This window comes from Sceloporus occidentalis, unplaced genomic scaffold (assembly GCF_023333645.1).
Source record: "Sceloporus occidentalis isolate IW3139 unplaced genomic scaffold, rSceOcc1.0.p SCAF_3, whole genome shotgun sequence".
In the NCBI taxonomy this organism is placed as follows: Eukaryota; Metazoa; Chordata; class Lepidosauria; order Squamata; family Phrynosomatidae; genus Sceloporus; species Sceloporus occidentalis.
Window position 1 is genome coordinate 88,432,270 of NW_028316983.1, and position 23,658 is coordinate 88,455,927.

The 23,658-nt window shown below is 39.1% G+C and overlaps 1 protein-coding gene across 2 annotated transcripts in view; it reads left to right on the top strand.

The window, feature by feature from the left end:
* The window catches only part of LEPR (leptin receptor), a 70,284-nt gene extending 52,127 nt beyond the window's left edge, over positions 1-18,157 (top strand). For both annotated transcript variants that reach the window (XM_089515366.1, XM_089515367.1), the window contains exons 16-19: positions 1,618-1,713; positions 2,926-3,028; positions 4,125-4,200; positions 11,872-18,157. In XM_089515366.1, coding sequence (XP_089371492.1) covers positions 1,618-1,713; positions 2,926-3,028; positions 4,125-4,200; positions 11,872-12,690 — 1,094 coding nt within the window. In that variant the 3' untranslated portion in view covers positions 12,691-18,157. The remainder of the gene's footprint in view (positions 1-1,617; positions 1,714-2,925; positions 3,029-4,124; positions 4,201-11,871) is intronic.
* The last annotated feature ends 5,501 nt before the right edge of the window (positions 18,158-23,658 follow it).

Below are 23,658 nucleotides of genomic sequence, written 5' to 3' on the forward strand. Positions count from 1 at the left end.
GAGCTACTGGCTTCTCCTCAGCCTTCCGTGGCCCTCCTTCAGTTTACCTGGGCTCCTTCTACTATGTGACCTTCTTCCCAAGCTTCCCTGCTCTGTGACTTTCTTCCTCTGTTTCCAGCTTCGCCGTGGCCAGGGAAACCAGTAAAGAGGTTGAAGGGAAGCCAGGGAAGCCCTGCGACCTCCCTGCAACCTCCTTACTGGCTTTCCCAGCCACTGGGAAGCCGGGAATGGAGGAAGAAGGTCGCAGAGTGGGGAAGCTTGGGAATGAGGTTGCAGAATGGAAGGAGCCCAGGTAAGCTGAAGGAGGGCTGTGGAAGGCCAAGGAGAAGCTGGTGGCTCAGGTGAGGAGAGGCAAGGAAGGCAGGGAAGCCAGTGACAGGGGGAGAGGGCTGGGCTTTCCCATTTCCGTTGCACCTCTCCTCTTGTTCTGGCACAAAAGTAGTGGGAATCAACGTTTATTGCTGAACCTATTTCTGGATTCAGTCACAGAAACCAGTTCAGCAATAAGTGGGAATTAGGCCCTTGTCAAAAGGAAAGCCTTTACCTTTACTGAAAAGAAGGTATATAGTTAGGGTCTTTTATTTTTACTTTCTTTTATGTTCTTCCTAGATTCCTGTAATGTTATATATGCAACACAAATGATCAGAGGAAATGGTGGAGGAAAGAGGAGAAAGTTGGGGAGAAGTGTGGGGCAGGGAGGAGAGGCCTTATATAGATGCATACGGCATGGCTTTTTAAAAAAAAATCTTCGAGACAATTTATATTGAAAATATAAGCTCTAAAATGAATATTGTTCAATAGTCCCTGCCATTTGAAGGCTGGCGTTAATAAATGCTATCAGTTCCACCTTTCCAGTGTAGAAATCTATCTGTTCTTTCTTTTATATGAAATCAGAAACAGTCGCAACCTTTTCTTTATTATATGACATAATTTTGATGATACTTTGATTTGATGATACTTTGGTCCCTGGGAGGGCATCCTGGAGGCCATAGGAATATTTTACTCCCACTTTCTGAGTGTAGAGAGAGAGTTATGTTCTTGGATAGGAGACAGGACATCTCAAGCCTTCTCTATGAGGTTATAGAGAGTTCTGGAGCCAGTGCTTTCTCTTTTACAGTATTGTCAACAGTATTTTGTAGTGCTGAAGAGCACAAGGAGGCATGCCAAAAACTTGCTGGAAAACAGTGTAGATTTAGAACTGAAGAACTAAGCTGTCCTTGGAATTGGTGAACTCAGTTTCCATCCTATTGGCATCAGTGGGAATAAAGCAATTTAAGGGGGAAATTAAGAAAATGAAGGAAAATACAATTCTTTTTTTCAACTGGCCAGACATTGGATAGGTTTGGCAAAGCTCTGATTAAACTGCTTTCAGATTTTGTTTCTCTCAAGTATGAAATCAGGTTTCCAAGCACATCTTTGGTATTCATGTTAGATAATCTGTTTTAAGGGAAGACAGAGAAAAAAATTAGGTTACTGAGTATCATTTTATATAGTCATTTATATGCTTTTATAAAATGTGTAGACGTGGCAGTTTTCCACTGATGCTAAGACTTACAGATAATAAAATGGATAGAAGAGCAAGAGTATGGAAATTAAAATTACATTATTTTGTTCCAGATAATTTCATTCTAATTGAGAAATACAGGTTTAGCTTGTATCCAGTAACCTATGAAGGAGTGATGAAGCCTACAGTGATGGATGGATTCTCCAAAGGTGACTGAAGTTTAGTAGATTTTCCTGTTCAGACAGGAACTCTTGCTCTAACCTTTAATGAGAAAAATATAGCTAACACATTGAAGATTGCTTTTGTAATTAGGTTAACAGCAAAGCATATGCAATTCATCACATTCTCTCCATATTCAATCTTGAGTGAGGAGTTATGAAAATCCAATAGTTATAATAACAGTTTTAATAATTATATAAAATCATTTCCATCATACTTGACTATTACATACTCTCTCTGTGTTCAGTAATACATGAATATGTTTATTAAACAAAGTTATAATGGAAAGTGGCATCTTTAATTTCAGATATTCAGCAGTTATTAAGTTGTGACTGACAAAAAGAAAAAGAATGCCCGTCCTTAAATTTTGTGCAGACTTTAACACAGCAGTCCTGTATTCCATTTACATGTAGTGAAGACAGAATTTGTGGTTTGTAATACAATTATTACAAACCACAATAATACAACTATTAGAAACCTGTTAATACAATTATTAGGGACAGTCCCCATTGTCCCAGTGGCAGTGCATGCACATGACCGCACTGCCATTAGGGACAACAAGACTTCACCTGAATTCTTGTTGTCCCTAATGGCAGTGCAGCTGCATGCATGTGCTGCCATGGGGGACAACAGGGACTGTCCCTAATAATTATATTATTAGGTTTCTAATAATTGTATTACAAACCTAATAATTGTATTACAAATTTATGAGTCTATTAATCAAACTATTATTAGCCTAAATCCTGTTGCTAGTTTCAACTAGAGTAGACCCACTGAATCAATTAGGGACAGTCCCTGTTGTTCCCCATGGCTGTATGCACGGGTTGCTATTGGGAACAAATGGGACTTGAGGTCCTGTAGATTTTGGTTTCTGCTGGGGGTCTGGAATGGATCCCATGTGGATGCCAAGGTCTCACTTTATACAGTTGTCCCCCAGTATCCACTGGAGTTTGATTCCAAGAACCTCCCCCTCCCTCGATATCAAAATGCATGGATGCTCAAATCCCATTATATACAGTTGCACGGTAAAATTGCATCCCATAGATAAAATGGTGGACAGCAAGTTTTGCTTTTTGGAATCCCACCCCCTAGAATATTTTTGAAACATGATTGATTAACTCTATGGATGCAGTATCTGTGTATCAGTTGTATTTTGATCGTGATCGTGGTAACTGTTATGAACTGTTCATTATTATTTTCAGGTGGAATTGAACATCAGAATGACATGAATGTCTATGTGATTCTACCATTAGTTATCTCATGCTCAGTTTTGTTGCTTGGAGCTCTGTTGATTTTGCACCAAAGGTAAAGCTTTTCTATATGCTTATGTATAGAGATTTTTAAAAAAAATGTCAGTTATAATAAAAAACGTATGTAAGATAACTTTCATATTGGAAATAAATTTAGCTGGAAATGAGTAATTGAGGAGTGGGCAATTTCCTGGGACGGCAGTCTCTCTCACTTTTTAAGACTGTGTAGGAATAGGCGTGTCCATCATAGCATTTATTAGTTCAGATTTTCTTTGTTTCACAACTGGTGTAATGAGACATACATTTAGGACCAAAAAGGCCATAAATCTATACTTAAATTATGGTTTTCTTATTCACTGTGGAATAAAGCGGGTGGACTGTGTGACTTATTCTGTGAGATGACTGCAGTAAATGCTATCTTGGGTTAAAAGATCTTCCACCAGTTATAAGCTGTAAAAAAAAGTGTTTTTCCACCACATTCCAGCCATTATGGAGCAATGGATGCAAGCTGCAGGAAAAGAGATTCCACCTCAACATTAGGAGGAAATTCCTGACAGTAAGGGCTGTTCGTCAGTGGAACACACTCCCTCGGAGAGTGGTGGAGTCTCCCTCCTTGGAGGTCTTTAAGCAGAGGCTGGATGGCCATCTGTCAGGGATGCTTTGATTGAGAGTTCCTGCATGGCAGGGGGTTGGACTGGATGGCCCTTGTGGTCTCTTCCAACTCTATGATTCTATGATTCTATGATATTTCAACTAATAGTGTACCAGGCTCTTTGTCCAGATACATTTCTCGTTTTATAGTATATGATGTCTTAATGTCACAGAAGCACCACATTTTTATGTCATATTTCCCTGGTACATATAACATATACTGCTGATAGGAGCATTTACATCTGAGCTCAGCCAGCTGTTCATCAGTGGTGAGATGTCTCTCAGCCCATATGTCCTGAAAGGCAGCGAGTTTATTAGTGCTTCCATACATTGCTCTTGTATTCCTCTTGCAGCTTCCCAATCTTGTTGCATGATTTGAAAGAATATATTGTTTTAATTGCAAAATATGTTTTCAGAGAGGCCTATTTATAAAGACTTTTACAAACTATATCCTTTATGCACCCTTTGTGCCAAATCAACACTATATCTGAATATTTCAGAATGAAAAGGTTATTCTGGGATGATGTCCCAAATCCCAAGAATTGCTCCTGGGCACAAGGACTCAATTTCCAAAAGGTATGGACTCTTGTTTTATACATATTAATAATGTGTGTGTGCATTTTTGTTTGAACGTCATTTTCATTGATCAGCTAGTTAGCACTCATGTAAGGAGCATCCCTTGATATCTATAAAGAACTGGAACTGTAGTATGGCCCTAAAACTTTGATGCAAACACTATTGGATGCTAGAGTAAATTGGGCTCTCTGGAAGCTGCAGCCAATTAAAATGCTTAGTTATACATCCCCTACTAGAGTATCAATGGAGCCTGTAGGTTCACTTCCTCCCAGAATGTGCCAATCTAGGATCCTTTGTTATAATATTTTGCCCCCAAAGCCCTTTTCACTTTGCTGGTGAAGGTAACCTCCCATGCTTCTGCATGGAACTTCCACCTCTTCTGAATGCAGTGAGGTACTCCACATACACAACATTCTTGGAGCTATGGACTCTGGAATATAGGAGCATAAGAAACTGAATTGAAGTTAGATGTTTTATCCAATACTAGTTCAATATTTTCTGCAGATCCTTCCAGGGTCTGTCACAGCTTTACCTGGAGAGAATGAAGATTGAACTCTGGATCTATTGAGTGCAGCATATATGCACTACCACTGTGCTGTGGTCTTTCCTATAGTGAATGAATATAATTCATTAGTCATACTTTCAATCATTTTAATAGACTCGGTTGGTTTCCTTTATGATTTTTTTAGTGGCAAAACCTATAACTGTACCATTGTTGTCGTTGTTGTTGTTTTACAATAATTACCATTAGATTTGGCTTTGGAACCTCTAATATTAAAATAAAAATTCACGCATGTACACAAGCAGCACACTGTGATCAGGAAGGATGCTTACATTAAAAAACATTCTTTTAGCTTTCATTCCCATTGAAATATTTATTTTCTCATCTTCATTGTTAATTTTATTTCATTTCATTTAAACAGAGAATGGACATTCTTTGAAGTCTAATCATGGTCACTGCCTGCTGAACCATTGTGACAGCTCCCAGGCTTCCTGTACAGAGTTGTTAGAAGAATTATCTATTTGAATTCAGAAGACAGAATTACTTACATATTATTTCTTTATCTGCTGAATTGGTTCCTACATAATAGTGTTGGAAATAATTTTGTTCAGTAATGGCATACAGTTCTGAGAACAGCCAATATTTCAGCCCAGATCAAGGTTTGTTATGTGTAAAAATGAACACATGGGTATTGGAGCCAGAAGGACAGTGTGTACCATGCTGCATTTATTTCTCCCTAGACACTTAGTTTTAGCTGACATTTCCATCAGAGATGGACTGAGCAGACCACTGCAGTATGGGGCTAAAATAATGGGGGCAATGGAATAGATGAAAGAGAACCTTTTTTCCCATGTACATGTGATGTTTCCCATCCCAAGTTTACAGTAATAGTTGTAGGAGTCTTAATGCAGCAATATCTAGAATGGTTTAATTCTGCCACATTTATCCAGTTTCCATTGGTTAAATATGTAGTACGTTCATTAGGGCTGTGCACAGGGCTCCTGATTTGGTGATTCAGATTCAAAACCAATTCACATCAGATCCATTCAATCCCTGAATCTAAATTGAGATTCAGAAGGGCAGGTTGCCAGTTTCCCTTCACTGTCCTGCTTTGGGAAACCAAAATGAGTATAAATTTGTTTTTCATCATCTGTCTAAATTGGGAGACCTGGTAGAACCTAAAGTAGGGATTAAATTTCAACAGGTAGCTACAGAACTTTCACTGCTTGGCTTCTGCAAATTTTGCCAATATTCAAGAAACACATTTTTAAAAGCTGTTGACTGCTCATTCTTAGTAATTCATGCTATATCTGAACTACTAGTCTCCCCTGGTATTGAGACACTTTCCTGCAATATCTAAAGGTTCCCCAACTTCGGCAACACAGAAGAGTAAAAGCAGTGAGCATTGGGCATGCACACAGCAATTTTTAGCAGAGGTAAGTAGGCAGAAGCGCAAACAGGTAGATGGTTTTAGATACTGATAACTTGGCAATTATTGAGCATAAATCAGTTAGGCCTTTGAAAGTTTAAGGATTACTTATGATAATGAAATGACAACTTACTTAAAGAGAAAGGGCTTCTGCTTTATTCTACCAGCAGTCTAATGGGTGAGATTCAACCATAGGATCATAAAATTGGAAGAGACCACAATCCCTTGGCATACAGGAACATACAATCAGTGGTACAGTATAAGAAAGTAAGTGATGTCAAAGGTGCATTACAGGCAATACAACTGGTGAGACTCCCTGATCCCCTTCAGGTCACTTGTTGATATGGGCTGGTGTTCAAAACTTCCATATTATGGATCCATACTTCATTCCATCTCATCTCATCCATAGTTGCATGTGTAACTTCTTAGCAAGGAGTAAAAGACAGCTTCATTCACCTGGGGGTTCAGCACTCTTTACTACTGCCTTTTGAGTCTTGCCTCTGCTGCCTGGTTGCTGAAACTTCTCTATTTCTGCCTATTAAAAGACTATTTGCTGCTGTTTCTTAATGTGCTTGTGCAGGTTGTTAGTGCTGTAATGATCTGGCAGTTTATCCCTTACATAAATTACGGTCAAGGAGATAGCAGTTCTGAGGTTCACTTACACCTCAGAGTGGTGTCAGCCTTTTTTGCAATGACGTAGGTCCAAAACCAATTTATTATTATTATTAAAACACACTGCAGAAATAGTTAAGTTTGACACTGCTTTAACTGCCTTGGCTCAGTGCTAAGGAATCCTGGCAATTGTTGTTTTTGTGGCACCAGAACTCTGATAGAGAAGGCTAAATGTCTGACAAAACTACAGTTCCCAGAATTCCCTAGCATTGAACCAGGGCAGTTAAAGCAGTCCCAAACTGGATTATCTCTACAGTGTGTTTTAGAGGCCAGACTTCCCTCTCAGGACTCTCTCTGTCATGGTGGTATTGCTGATGCTGCGTCTTTCATTCCTCTGATCTTCAGATTAAAACTGAATCCTCTTGACAGTGGAAGTAGACTTTCCTCCATTACCACCAAAATTTCTGCCTCTTAAAAGTATTCCTGGGGGTGAAACTAAACCATTCTTCCTCCCTCTGTCCCTAGGGACACCACACGGTAAGCAATATGTAAGTTTTAACTAATAGAGAGGTCTAATGAAAATCAAATGTAGCAGTTTGCTTGGTTAAATAAATGGGAAATAAAATAATTCCTTTGCTTCAAAATATGAATTAAGTGTGCAGTATAAGGGCTGTATATGTGCTTTTTGAATTAAATAATTGTGCTTGTTAGCAGAATGAAATTGCACACATATGCTGATAGAAAGAAAATCTAGAGAGATTTTTTTAAAAAATCAAACTGAGAAAGCAAATCAGACCCCTGAAAACAACTAGGACAATTGGGATGGGACAGGAGAAAATATTTCATTACCTAAAATGTATAGTGATTCATAAAAAGATTACTACTCAGTTTAACAAGTTAACAAGAAAGGTAATTAGAATTAAGACAGGCTATTAAAAAGAGTTGGGAAAATAAAAGAGAGAGACTCAGACCATACTCACATGATAATTATAGCTGCCCAATCATCACCACAACCCTTTCTATGGTCTGCTGCTAAGAACTAAATCTAGCACACAAATGAAGAAGTAGCTGCGTATACAGATTCAATGGCCTTTCACAACCCCTCCTCATAAGCACAGTGAATGGAAAATGCTGGTGAGATTCTTGCCTCAGATCGCATGGTGAACAAAAATCAGCTGCGCTCCTTTGCCACTCCATCACACATTAGGATTCTGTCCTGGACTCTGCTTCCTGTGCTAACTTTGCAGTTTAAAAAAAGGAAAGAAACAGGGATATGCAATTTTATCCTCAGATGAATTATAGCAAGAAACAGGGAAGATGTAAGTGATTCTTGAAATTATTATTTGTCAAAAAGAAAGAATTTTCATCATAATGGAATCCTCTGTTTAGTTTTAACGAGGAAACTACCTCTGAAATTGCAGCTCTTGAAATTTCCCTTTTGGTAGTTAGCAGAATAGTATTTAACAGATTAAAATTCCATACTGTAGCTGCAGGATAATGGGCATCTGATCTCTCCAAGGCACCTGTGCTCTTCTCCAATTAAAGCAGAGGTAGGCAACTGCAGTGGAACTGAGGGCTACTTTTCAGGTCAGTCTGGTGGTCAAAGACTGCACTTCTTTTGTTTTTAATTAGCTGTAAAATAGTAAATTTATTATAAAATAAATTAGTTATATTCATTAAGTTTAATTCATTAGTTAATATTCTTAATTATTAAACAAGCAAAGGGATCTTGTAGCACCTTTGAGACTGACCAAGGGAAAGAAGGTGATAGCATTAGCTTTTGTATAATAAGTCTGTTTGGTCAGATCCATGGAGTTAACAGCCAAGAAACATAGCTATGAATGAGCATGTTGTATATATGATTAGCAATAGAAATGGTAACATAGTGGGTATGATGATGAGGTGACAAGATCAGTTTTAATGATGGTCATGGTGGGAAGCTGTTCTGGACAAAAAAAAAGACCTACAAAGAAATATTGGGAATAGAAACGGCAGAACTGGAATACACTTGTCCTTCCATATTCGCTAGGATTAGCGCAAACCCCGCATGACTGGAGAAACGGCAAATAACAAAAACATGTTTTTACCTGCGAGGACACCTCTCTAGGAATCTCTAGGTCCTCCAGTGCAACTCTGTGGTCAACGTCCAACAGACACTGACAATAGAACTGCACTGGATGAATTACAATTGCCTAGTAGAGTTTTCTCTCTAGGAATCTCTAGGTTTTTCAGTGCAATTTTTAGTTAAAGTTGACCATAGAGTTGCACTGGAGGACCTAGAGATTCCTAGAGATAACACATTAATCAAATTCGCAAATATCAAAGCCACAAATATGGAAGGATGTCCTCAAACTCTAGTCTATTGACAGGGGGTTGAACAGAGACAATAGTTTCCTGGCGCATTACACATATAATACTAGTTAACACCCCAGCCTCATAAGGGCTCTCCTGGATAGTTTATCACATCTCATTTCAGGTTCTCAGCCAGCATCACATCACATTCCAAAACTTCCTCCCCCATTCATATGGTTATCTACTCACCTTCACTTTAGGCAACATTACTTGCCACCTCATTACTGTACTCACAAGTTTTACATTTCTGTGGCTGTTCACACAGAACCTGCTCATTCATAGGTATAATGGTTTGTTCCCAGGCACTTCACTCCATGCATCAGATGAAGTAATTTTCAACTACCAACTTTCTCTCAGTCTCAAAGGTGCCACAAGATTCCTTTGCATATTGATCCAGGCTAACACAGCTGCATCTTTGAATTCTAATTAATAGACAATAAAACAAAATAAATTACATATTTTTTTGCTTGCTAGTACATTTGGCTCCAAGCTCCTTCTTCCATCTTTAGTGCTTCATAGCTCAACACAATTCCTTCTCTGGTTTCTTCTTTCTCTATCATAATCAACTCTAGTAGTAAAAAAATCAGAGAAGAGAGTGGATCAGTAGGAGGCCCTAAGAACATTTCTTAATGATGTGTTCCTATATAGGAAGAAACCTTATAGAGGAACCTTATATAGGAAGAGCAGCTTCTTTTGAGACCAGTGGGCTCTGATAATTGTCTTCCTGAATGTTGAGCATTGCACAAAATTACACAGAAAGGGCCACCTGTTTGTTTTGCTATGTGCTGTGTCCTTTCCTTTTCATTTAATTTTGAAGGTGTACAAATACCCAACTTACGTTACTATGATAACCTTTCCTTTTGTGTTTTAACTTGATTATTTCAAGGAGGTTCTTTTTGGTAGCCACACTGCATTTCTCCAAATATGATCCTGTTTCATTTCTTCATTGAGATCATTGGATTGTTAATAGTGGATACAAATAAAGCACCAAATACTACATTTTGCAGTCTTCCATTGTCTTCCTAATGAATTAAGATTAAATTGTTCATGATGACAGATGAAGTTATCAATGCTCCCTTTCTGCAAAGCCTCTAAAACTCCATATACCTATATTTGAAAGCATATATTTTACATCAGTACTGCCTTATTTTATTTTGCATATTTAACTGTTTTATAACCACAGCATTATGTGTTACTAGCAAATAGTGTCTTCAGTGTATCCATCTAAACATTTAATCCATGTTGATTCTTAATATTCTAACTTATATTCAAACATATTAACATACAGTTGATTTGATTTCTGCATGTTTGAGTCCTGATTTGAGTCTTTAGGTAAAGTGCTTCATCCATGACACCTGCATTCAAATCCTTCCTTTGCTTCAGTGCCTTTTCACTGAGTTACAAGTCTGGGGCTACCATTAGTCAATGTGAGGCAGTTGCCTAGACACCAGATACTGAGGTTCAATAGTAGTAGCTCTCACAGAGAGTTCCTTGGCTATACCTTTATGTTAGACCACAGACATGAATATACAGGTTGAGTATCCCTTACCAGGAATTCTGAAATCTGAAATACTCCAAAGTCCTATTCATTTTGAACTATGTACCTGTACTATATTTGCAGGGTGGGGGAGAGATGGAGCTGGAAAACAACACAGGATCTGTGAAATGGTGGGAGATATGGATTTGTGCCTAGCACGACCTTTGAATTCCTGCCATATCACAGTCTCTATCCATCCCCATTATGTATGAGGATGGTTTCAGGTATTCCAAACTCCCAAAATAAGGAACACTTCTGGTCCTAAGCATTTCAGAAAAGGGACACTCAACCAGTATCATATAGCTTTATGCATCCCTGAACTAGCTTGCTTCTCCAAATGCCCACCAATTTGCTTCTGAATAGTTAGGGAATGGAGAATGCCAATTTGTCTTACTTCGTTGAAACATAATTCCAGGGGATCCAATGTGTTTATGTACAAAAGCTTGTAACCATGACCTATAAGAAGATTTGCATTTTGCCATCCACAGAAAGAAAACCCTGCTTTTAAAATCTCCTTTCTGTGTTATAAAATTAGAAACCTGGCAGTGCGCACCTATATGTTTCTACTCAGAAGCCAGCCTAATTTTTTTAAATGGGTTTTATTCCCAGATTGAGTGGCTTCGGGTGATCTTTTATTTGTGAATAATGTAATAACTGACAATAGCAAAAATACAAAACAAAACAAAAAAACAAACCTCTCAGCTTATTTTAAGTACTACTTTCCTTTCCATTTTCTTTTTTTCTCATTCTTATCTAACGGAAGATGTAATGCATGCATACTACTTCCTTGTTGAAAAGAATGAAAAATTACATATGAAAAGATCTCGTTCAGAGCAATTGTTATTTCCTTTCTTTATGTAATCTTATTAGAGACTGAACTGAAAAATAAATGGTATTTCCTGTGGCATCTTAGAGCTTTAAATGTGTTAAATTTTACTAGCAATTATTTTTAAACCAGACCATTTTACATTTTTAACATTTGTATGCATTCTGTTTCAAATAAAGCATACAGTTTCATGATGTGGATGCAATACAGTCATTTAGTTTTCCCCCGCCTTCTCCCCCATAATGTGTTTATTTTGTCTCAAAACACTTAGGTTTCTAAAATGAACTGCCAGATCAAGTATAATAAAATGAAAGCAAAATGTCCAATGGTTTCCTTTTTTCCATCCTTATTTTTTAAATTCATTGCAAGCTATTCATTGATACATGAGCATTAAAATGTGTCTTGTTTTCTAGCCTGAAACCTTTGAGCATCTCTTTCTCAAGCATCCTGAAGCACTGCCATTTGGTCCTCTACTTCTGGAACCAGAAATAGTATTGGAAGATGTCACTATTGATAAAACAAGGAATAATGAAGACAAACAAGACTTGCTAGCTGTTGACTCACTGTTTGCAACCATTCAAGACTTTGAACATGATTCAGCTTGTTCTAGTGGCCACTTCAATAGTGAGAGTCTGTCTGATAGTGTTAATGAGATGGAAACCAGGGGAGGAATGACAGGACAATTTAATGTAAAATATGCAACTATTATAAGCAACTCCATGTCCAGTGGGCTTTATGAACCATCAAAAGATTTAAGCAGTTCTTTTGATAGAGGCTTTATAGACCATGATTCTTTAGTTCCAGCTTCTTTCTCTAGTGGTTCTTGGACAGTGGGGAGTCAGGCATTTGTGATATTACCTGAATGTCAACAGAAATTTCCCAGAAAAACTCTTTCTGTTGTTTCATCTGAGGGCTTCTCAGAGCCCTCAGAGCAGGACAGAATTTTCACTGAAGATGACAGTTTGGAGAGAAGCATATTCTACTTAGGGATGAGTTCATTCAAAAGACATGAAAATGACCTTTTCTTAACAGAGAGTTCAAATCTAGCATGTCATTTCCACACCAGTGCTCTAGTTAGAAGTGTGAGGTTTCCTCAAAATATAGCATCTAATCTAAACCTAAATCCCTTTATCAGCAGGCATGAAACCTCTGTTCAGACTTTCATACCATACATGCCACAATTTCAGACACTGGCAATTAAACTGCATGAGAAAGCTGGTAGCAAGGCCTAAGCTACCACCTATTGCCATGTGCTACTGATTTGACTTAATAACGAGGTTAAATTATTATGTCTAATTTTTAAAAATGTCAAGGATCTTATTATTATTGCAAGATTGGTAATTTGCACAGGGAATAGGCACCTACTCATTTTTTACTGACAGTCCACATAATTGTTCCTTAAGGATGAACTTTAGTTGCAAAGTTACTACATTTCTCTAAAGAACAGTAACTAAACTATGTTTTGGTTATTGTTCTACTAGTGAGATGAGATTGTTTCATAAGATAATGCTATTGTAACCTCTGTGTGAAATGCTGTTGATTCAAAATCATGGAACGTATATAGGATATCTGTGGCATTATTAACTAGTCAAGAAACAAGTTCCTCCATCCTGCCTAAACCACACTCCTTTAAGACTGCATTACACTGGAAATTTAAAAATAAATTTCATTTCTTTGATAACAGTTCTTTCACCATACAATGCTAGCAAAAGAGATTGTGAGCGCTTTGGGTCCTGAAGTGGAAAGAAAGGTGGGATGTAAATTAAATAAAATTCTATCCAGCCCTATTTAGATAAAGCATAAGCAAGACAATCTTACCCCTTCCCAGGTTTCTATTACCATAGGACATGGGCCCATCTATTGACATGCACATATATATGCAATACTTGCAAGGAGGATTGGTGACACACTTGGGTGAAATACACAAGTGCACCCCAACCCTCACACACATACTTTGCTTATGTACCTATTCTGATTTGGCTATCCAAGGTTGAAATAGTGCCTTCTCGCTGTTTATCAGGGACGGTGTCATCTGATTTTCTTTTTAAACTCAGCATGCCTTTTTAATTTGAATAGAAAACAGCTAGGGATGCTGGGATAAGGATCAGTGGGGTTTATTATCTACAAGTTGATTTAGAATAATAACATAAATCTAGGAGTTCCCTGGTACACTGGTGATAGATTATTCTGATTACAGTGTAGGCCCTCAGTGAACAATTGAGCAGAAGTAACATCTTAAAATGCCCAAAGAACCATGGTAAGATAGCAGATTTTACTAGAATTCTGGCTTTAGAATTCTTGGGTCATCAAGTATGAGAACTAATTAAGAAGAGTCCTACTGTTCGTTGAAATCATTAGGCACACCTATTTTGCATTTGGGATTATTGATGTAAATTCATATAGTTGAAAGTATATTTTTAAATAACAATGTATGTGGATATATAAATAGTGAAGAACCATTGCTTAAATCCTTGTTTTTAGGAAGTCACCTTTAAAAGATTAGTGTGGTTCAGACTAAAGTGGAAGCAGGATATGAATGCATCCTGTGACTTAATCCTAGCTAAAAGGGGCCTTGTATGATCACAGACTTCATCTTTTACCTCAAGTGTCCTGCCTGAAAAAGCAAGTGCACATAACCAAAGTTTCACAAGCTCCATATGCTGCTGCTCAGCTTTTATTTCTTGGCATTAATAGATTAGGAAACCAAAGCCTATTGTAAATTGTATGTGTATGTGTGTATGTGTGTGTGTGTGTGAGAGAGAGAGAATGCCTAAATCCAATTGTTAGTTCATAACTACCAACAAAAATAATTAATTTAACCAACAGGGCGTAGACGTTGATTCATTTTTTAGCTGGGTTGAACAGTAGCATTTTTCAATCTGGATGCTGAAGTATTTTAATATTGGCTAGAACCCTGTTAGTAACACTTTATGTATGTGTATGTCCATTCATGGTCATGGAGCTACTCAGTAACTCCTTGCACAATGCCATCCCCCTCCTCACAAGGAAAAAGCAGGCATGAGCTCTATTTGCCATTTAATGGCCAAGGCAGTGAGTGACCCTTTAATGGCTGGTGGAGGATGCACAGCTTCTGGGAAATATTCAACAGCATCCGAAAGAAAAAAGGGAAAAGGAACAGTTCTGTCCTTCCTGGAGATCCAGAAGGGGGTCATCTGCTGTTTGCTCTTTCCTCATAGTTGAGGGAACACACTCACCCACCTTTTCAAGCAGGCTTGTGCATATGGAAGTTTGGTAGCTAGATAGAACTGCATGGCAGGAATGGTATGTCCCATCCAATACAATGCAGGATCTCAACTATTATTTCTATGGTTGTAATTTTTCAGAATTGTTGAGTTCAGACTCAAAATTATACAATTATGCATTAACAAGACACATTTCAAGAATTGTTACATTGTACACAGCAGAATTTTTAAAAAGCCAGTAACTTTGAGCTGCTTACTGTAAAGCCTATGAGTTGTGCAAACTGCTATAAAATGGAGAGATGGTTAAAAGTCAATCTGTTCCCCCCCCCCCCCTTGTGGGAAGCGTCAGGGTTTGATAGTTGTTATAGTTAGAAAATCGGGGTAGGTTCAGTGCTGTCTTAAATTCAGGTTTCTTTATTGTATCTCAGAGTCTAACTCAAATGATGTGTAAACCGTGCATAAGTTTCCAAATGGCTGGAAGGCACCATGAGTTTTAAGGGTTTGTATTTTGTGTTATTCAGAAATGTAGCTATACATCCATACTATTAGTACAATAATAATTAATTCCATCTTGGTGGAATCTTAACAAGCTTCTGTCACCATTTCCTAAAAAAACTAATCCCTCACTGAATTAGAAAAGTGTATTAGTGTATTAGTCTATACCATTCATAGAGCAACCAACCAATGACAGACTTGAACCAACAAACCACTCACTCCAGAATATATTATGTGGTCTGTTTCAGGGATTTGTGAGTATGTTAACATCTTAATGGTCTTGCAGGTGAAGTGCTACTCTATCTTTATAAAGTAGTATGGCAAATTGTCACTAAACACCTTTTTGTTATTCTACCTTTTTAAAAACAAACTATAGCACTGCTCTTTAGTAGCACCTTTTTTATTATTGATGTGCCTCTGAATTCTGAACACTGTGCCTTACAGTTATTTTTACATTGCTTGGCTAACTGTTGTATCTTTAAATCCAGGTTAAGAAAATGAAGGGCCCACTTGTGAAGTGTACACACAGATTGGGGCAAAATCATGTGTAGATGTTGTTGCAGCTCCATGAGCTGAATCCAGACTGGTCATATTGAGAGTAGATAATAGATTCCAATGGGTCACCTGCAAGTATGGCCAAGTCTGGATCCATTTTGATGCTTTTAACTACAACCAAACAATGAGACAGTCTCTACATTCTCAATAGCTTGATTCTTTCTCTTCACAACACTGAAACATAAGCAGGCAGAGTGGATATCTATTATACTGGCTAGAATTGCTATTAGATCTTAAAACTGACATTCAGACTTTCCTGTCATCTCTATACCCAATCCCTAAAAAAATAAGCAACATCTGCATATTCCAAATCTGCTATCTGCTATGTTCTATCCCTAATATTGAGTAATTATTATAGTTAAAGGGTCTAATGGATAAAGTCTTCAACAATGACAATTAGAAATATAGGCAGTTATTCTGTAATGCTTGTTGTTGTTTTTTAAAATTGCTCCTAGCTATTCTACAGTGCTTGGTTTGCTCTCCTTTAAAAATAAAATGACACCTGATATTTATTCTGTGCTAAAACTTGTAAAATCTCAGAGGTCAGATTGTCTGGAAAGATGTGGAGGTGAATAACAAAACTTAGTTACAGCTTCACTTGCCTGAATTCCCCAGAGACATTCAAGGCAATAGGGCAATAAACCCTTGAGATAAATTCAAATATTTTGTACATTCTAAAGGAAGTATGTAAATACAGTTGATTTGTGACTTTGGGTTTTGTAAGTATTAATCATTGTCACAGTTCACGAAATTTGCATTAATCACTAGAATTTGTTTGAGTGACTGATCAACTCTCTCGTAGGATGCAAGCAGAATACAATATTAGGCAGAGCTAAGTGTACATTCAATCTTGGTGAACCCATGGATCAGATTTTATGACCATGACAAACGTGATCCATGGCTTTTAAGCTGCACAGCTAAATCATTGTCCAAATTGTGCTGTTATAAAAATAAATCTAAATGTTGTGTGAATAGAAGTATTTCTGTGAGCAGGTTCTCTTTTGATGTGCCTCTCAGTTACTTTTAAAGTATTTATTTAGAAAGTAGTTTTTTGGGGGTGGGTGGGAGGCTTCTTAGAAAAATGCAATATGTTAGGCTGAACTGTCACAGGTGGGAGAGTGCCAAAGCCCAATACTAATTGAGCCAGGTAACACTCGATATAGGATTTATTTATATAGAGAAATTGGTGGGTGGGAGGATTTTAAGGCATTAAATGCCCTTTCTACCTCATGCTCCACTGTCATGTAACTTGCATTTTATTGTCAGTATACCATTCAAGAGTCTTGAAAGCTAAGCATGGTCAGACCATGTTAGTGCTTGAATGGGAGATCACCCATGAATAACAGGTACTCTAGGTTATATTTCAGAGGAAGGAACTAGGAAAACTACCTCTGAGTATTCCTTGCTTAAGAAAACCCTATGAAATTCATCGGGTTGCCCTACATTGACAAATGACTTGAAGGCACATATGCACATACATACACCATCCAGTGAGCTCAGAATTTTCTGTCTGGCAGAGCCTAACATAGATTCAAAGAGAATCTTTTGGCCTACTGCATAAAATTATTTTAGGCAAGCTCTGTTAGATAAGGGGGCTTTTGCTAGATCCTCTTCTCATAATGAGAACTTCACTGGCATTTCCCCTCTCATCACATCATTGTTGCTAAGGTTTAAGGTATAGAATAGGGGTTCCAAAATGTGCCTACCTGGATGCTGGACTACAAATCCCAGAATTTCTTTGGTCAAAGTGATTAGGGCTCCTCAGTGTTGAAGCCTGAAAAGACAGAGGATATCCTTAAGCAAAGTCAGTTCTATGCGAAACCATCCCTTGTGCTTTTGGTGTTTACTATATGATGTTACAACTACAATTAATACCGTGTGTGTTCTAATTCTATAATATCTGTTGAGAAGTCTAGGTGACTGTAATCTCTGACCCCAGTACAAATATGGTTAATTGAATAGCAGTGGCCTTAGAGTGTTTCTACATGTCTTGGTTCTGGGCCTTAAGTGAAGAATTACATGCTTACCAAAGTTTGGTGACCATAGTGTATATGCTGGGAAATAAATTTTTAGACAGGGTGCAGTGATAGTGATCACTGGGAAAGAGTGCCTTCACCCATAGCAAACCGCTTAGCTGGCTTGCTTGAGATTTACTTATTTCTTAAACACTTTTGCAGCACACATCATCTATACTTTGTGGCACACTGTATGGATGAATCTGGTTGATTTGTTTTTAACATTTTGAATATAAATCGGATGATATCAGAATGGTGCCTTCTGCTTCTGTAATTTTCTAAATTCTGCATTATGGTACATCCAATACTATCCTATTATTTAAGGATTGTGCAATTTATAAACAATCATGTTTACCTTTGCTAGCTCTACTCTTTTAAATATATGGAACAGTGGAGTTAGAGAGCAGTATCAGGATCCCCCCCCCAGTACTTTCAGCATCAACTAGATTTCTCCTACAGCTGTATGATCCACAGTATCAGGCATGCATTATAGAAAAGGTGTGATCTAACCATATGTTCAGTACATGGATTATGGGGTTGTAGCATTCATCCAAGTAAGTTTGCAGTACCAAAGTTACAGTATCTTGTAGCATGATTATTAACTAACTTTGGCAGATATAACTTGCAAAACATGAAGCTATTGACTACTATATGGTGGCATAGAGAAACATGTGGAACAGGGGAATGTGAAAAGCAGCAACATATGGACTGTGTTATACAAAGAGAAGTCCATTTAGGAATAGTGATGGCTCATGTCCATAAAGTTTGTTGTCAGTTCAGGAGCAGTACTGTGTCCAAATTGCATATAAACCTGAGCTTATGATTTTGCTCAGGAAAAATTCAGGACAGGTGCTAATTTTAGTTTTCAGCCCACACCTCCACACCAATATACCTCAGCCACTGCTAAGCGCAAAACAGGATTGATTTTTACCATGGTGGCATTGTGGTTATACATTTTATTGATTGATACATAATTTACCCAGGTTACATGTGAATATGCATCCAGGTGAAACATGCATCTGAAACTGTTTCCACTAACCTTCAAGAATTTAAATTGGTTATGTTGAATTTGTATATGCTGTTTATTATTACGGGTCATTTGCAGCTGAATATTATAGATTAATTTAATACACTCTATTTTTCAAATTGTGAGTGACCCAGTCACAAGTACAATATGGCTTTTTATATGCTCTCTGTATGTATAAAGTTGTGGTCTGTTAACCTTTCACACTGTTTTGTCTGACTGTTCTCAGTATTTTGAAAATAAAATGTTTGGGGGTGTTATTCCTGCAAGAATTGTGGCTTAGGCGCTGAACCATAATTTTTTAGTTGCTGGGGATTTAAATATGGTTTATGCTTTCAAACACTTGCCAGAATACTTTTCTATTTTATTTTTGTGAATAAATGTTTACTGTTGACATTGTATTTTAAACTACATTTTGTATCTTTTCTTTATGTGAAATCTTTGTTTATCTTTTTAAACACAAAGCAGCTGGGAAATTATAAAAAGGGGATGACAGTCAATGAAGAAATTCAGTAACCACCACAATATGGGGCAAGGACCACAATGTCAAAAGAGATGGAACTGCTAGATATTTGTGACAGTGTGTTGCTGACACATATTTATCCATAAGACAGCTACTGATAATAAAACGTACAATTTTAAAAAGTGAACACATCTAAAAATCAAATGAGAGCACATACATAAAAAAGCAAACTATTAGAAGATCAGCAAACTGCAGGTAAAAGCACAGAGTACAATAGGTGAGCGATTTAGATGCAAAAATGTTTCCCTGGATCCCATCCATCTTCCTTTTGCAATGAAAAATGCCAACACCATAAGGTAAATACAACCTCAAAGTCCAAGGGGATTATCTTCTAAATCTTGTTTTTAAACCTTTCTATTCATAAGAGCTGAAGTACAGCAGGTAGTGGACGTGTCAGCACTTTGCCAGGTGCCTGCTGAAGTCCATAAGACAGCCACTACTATTTTAGCATAGTCCAGGAAGGGAGAGGAAAATAGCAGATGTAAACAACTGGCTCCGCAGATGGTGCCGTCGAGTTGGAAGAAATGTTTTTGCCAACAGTATCAAGAATTTTATCAGGAGGGCTTCAAACTGAGTTATGTGGGGGAGGGAGACAATATTATGGAAGGCGAAAGGGATGGATAAAATAGTCAAACTGACACAGAGGAAACAAGACAAATAGTGCAAGGACCCAACAGTGGGAGGCAAAAAGACATGCACAGGCAGCAAGTAAAGAGGACCCATGGTCTGCGATGTCTCTACACTAATGCATAGAGCATGGGAAATAAGCAAGATGAACTTGAGCTCCTAGTACAACAAAGCAAATATGATATAATAGGCATCACTGAAACCTGGTGGGATGAGTCTCAGAACTGGAATGTAGAAATAGAGGGATATAACCTTTTAAAGAGAAATAGGCCAAACAGGAAAGGAGGAGGAATAGCACTATATGTCAGAGATATTTACACCAGTGAAGAGATCCAGGACATCAATACTGGAAGCCAGGTGGAGAGCATCTGGATAAAAATTAAAGGGGAGGGAAACAACAATGATGTTATGGTGGGAGTCTACTACAGACCCCCCCCCCCCAGTCAGATGGAGGAATTGGATGACACCTTTCTAGAACAGATGACTACACACTCAGAAAGGAAAGATGTAGTAGTGATGAGTGACTTCAACTATCCTGATATTTGCTGAAATTCAAACTCAGCAAAATCCTCAACGTCTAGCAAATTCCTCACTTGCCTCGAAGACAATTTCATTGTCCAAAAGGTAGAAGAGGCAACAAGGGGGTCAGCTATTTTAGATCTGATCCTAACCAACAAGGATGACTTGGGTAATGGGGTGCAAGTGGTGGGATCATTAGGTGGAAGTGACCATGTTCTCCTGGAGTTCGTTATACAGTGGAAAGGAGAAGCCAGGCATAGTCAGACACGCATCCTAGACTTTAGGAAAGCTGATTTCAGTAAACCAAGAGAAATACTGGGGGTGATCCCATGGTCAGGAATACTAAAAGAGAAAGGAGTTCAGGATGTATGGGAGTTTTTCAAAAGGCAGATACTGAAGGCACAATTTCAAACAGTTCCAGTGAGAAAGAAAAATTGGAGGTGTCTCAAGAAACCAGGATGGATGACTATGGCTCGTTCCGCACAGGCTTAAAGTGCGTCCTGGGGATGTACTAGGGTTAGGGAAAGTGTATGCCTTATGCACGAACCTAACCCTAGTACGTCCCCAGGACATACAAAATGGCGGCACCCTATACACATAGGCACCGCCATTATGACGTCACAAACACGCTGCCTCCACACGGGGCAGCACAGACGTGACGTCTTCGTGCCGTGTGAGGGCGCATAGAGCGCCCTTTCCACGGCGCTAGAAGGAGCTCCGAAATGGAGCTCCTTCCATGATTTGTGTTGCTGGCACAGCCTTTAGACGGCTGTGTCAGCGACACAAGGGAGAAAGGGGCCGAGTGGCCTCTTTCTCCTCCTCCCCGCTGCCACCGGGTGTCCTTGGGGCTTGAAGCCCCAAGGACACCCCTTTCCAGGCCGCGGGGAAGCGGCCTTTTGCTGCTTCCCCGCGGCCTGGAAAGCGGCGGATCGGGGTCTCGGAGGCTATCGCTCTGGCAGTTGAGGCCTCAATCTGGCAGGGGAAGGAGCGCCTACAGGCCGCCCTAAAGGCGTGGTCTGTAACGCTCCAAAGGAACTTTCAACTGAGCTAATTTTTAAATGGAACATGTATAAGAAATGGAAAAATGGGGAAATCATCAAAGGGGAATTCAAACAAATAGCACGTGTAGAGGTAAAGTCAGAAAAGCTAAAGCACAGAATGAACTTAGGCTTGCTAGAAAGATTAAGAAAAATAAAAAGGGCTTTTTTTTGGATATGTCTGCAGCAAAAGGAAGAAAAAGGAAATGATAGGGCCACTGCATGGAGAAGATGGCAAAATGCTAACAAGGGACAGAGAAAAGGCAGAATTACTCAACACCTTCTTTGCCTCAGTATTTGCAGAAAAGGAGAAGGGTGCTCAACCTGAGGATAATGGAGCAGAGGACAGAATAGGGGAATTTTAGCACAGAATAAGTAAAGAGATAGTACAGGAATACCTTGTTAATCTAAATGAATTTAAGTCTCCAGGACCAGATGAACTACATACAAGGGTATTCAAAGAACTGGCAAATGTAATATCGGAGCCATTGGCAATAATCTTTGAAAACTCCTGGAGAACAGGAGAAGTCCCAGCAGACTGGCGGAGGGCAAATGTTGTCCCCATCTTCAAAAAGGGGGAAAAAGAGGATCCCAACAATTATCGTCCAGTTAGTCTGACATCCATACCAGGAAAGATTCTAGAACAGATCATTAAACAGAGAGTCTGTGAACATTTAGAAGGCAATTCTACAATCACAAAAAGTCATCATGGGTTTCAGAGAAACAAGTCATGCCAGACAAATCATATCTCTTTTTTTTTGATAAAATTACCAGCTTGGTAGATGAAGGGAATGCTGTGGATATAGTATATCTTGATTTCAGTAAGGCCTTTGACAAGGTTTCCCATGACATTCTTGCAAACAAGCTTTTAAAATGTAGGCTAGACAAAGTAGCTGTTACATGGATTTGTAACTGGTTGACTGGTTGAACGCAAAGCGGCTTTCGATACCATCGACCATGGTATCCTTCTGGAACGCCTGGGGGAGTTGGGTATCGGGGGCACTGCTTTGCAGTGGTTCCGGTCCTACCTCTCGGGTAGATTCCAGATGGTGGAGCTGGGGGATTGTCGCTCCGATAAGAGGGCACTTACATCCGGTGTCCCTCAGGGAGCGATTTTATCCCCTATGCTTTTTAACATCTACATGAAACCGCTGGGAGAGATCATCCGGAGACACGGGGCGCGGTGTTATCAGTATGCTGATGACACCCAAATAATTTTCTCTGTGTCTCCGACTGATGCAGTAACTAAGGATGGCATCTCTCCTCTAGATGCCTGCTTGGCGTCGGTAATGGGCTGGATGAGGGAGAACAAACTCAGTGTGAATCCAGGGAAAACGGAAGTACTGGTGATAGGTCCCTCGGTTCCGGGTGGTGAGATTTGTCAGCCTGTCCTGAATGGGGTCACGCTCCCCTTGAGGGACTCGGTGCGCAGCTTGGGAGTACTCCTTGATTCGTCGCTTCATCTGACATCTCAGGTGGACGCGACGATCAGGAGTGCTTGTTATCAGCTTCGGCTGATACGCCAGCTGCGCCCCTACCTGGGCCGTCGGGACCTTGAAACTGTTGTACATGCTTTGGTAACCTCTCGATTGGATTTCTGCAATGCGCTCTACATAGGGCAACCCTTGTACCAAACCCGGAAGCTTCAATTGGTGCAGAATATGGCAGCCAGACTGGTCGCTGGTAGTTCCAGGACAGACCACATAACACCTATTTTAAAAGATCTCCACTGGCTACCCATTCGCTTCCGAGCTCAATACAAGGTGTTGGTTTTGACCTATAAAGCCCTAAATGGCTTGGGCCCAGGGTACTTGGAGGACCGCCTCTCCCCATACAATCCGCCCCGCACACTCAGAACATCTGGGACCAATTTGTTAGAGGTCCCTAAATCCCATTTGGTGAGGACCTCACAGAGGGCTTTCACTATCGCCGTCCCCTCATTGTGGAATAAGCTCCCTGTAGAGCTCCGTTCCTCTGCATCTTTAGTTTCTTTTAAGAAACAATTAAAAACGCATCTATTCCAGTTGGCTTTTTCACTTTAGGTAATAGTGTTTTTTCTCTGCTCCTTGCCCTCTGTTTTTCGACCCCGGATTAGTGCAATATATTGTCTTTTTCTTGCCCCTAGTGAATTGTGATTTGTATAGATTCCCATTCCTACCCCTAGTAATGATGTTTTTAAATTTTTTATATTGTGATGTTTTA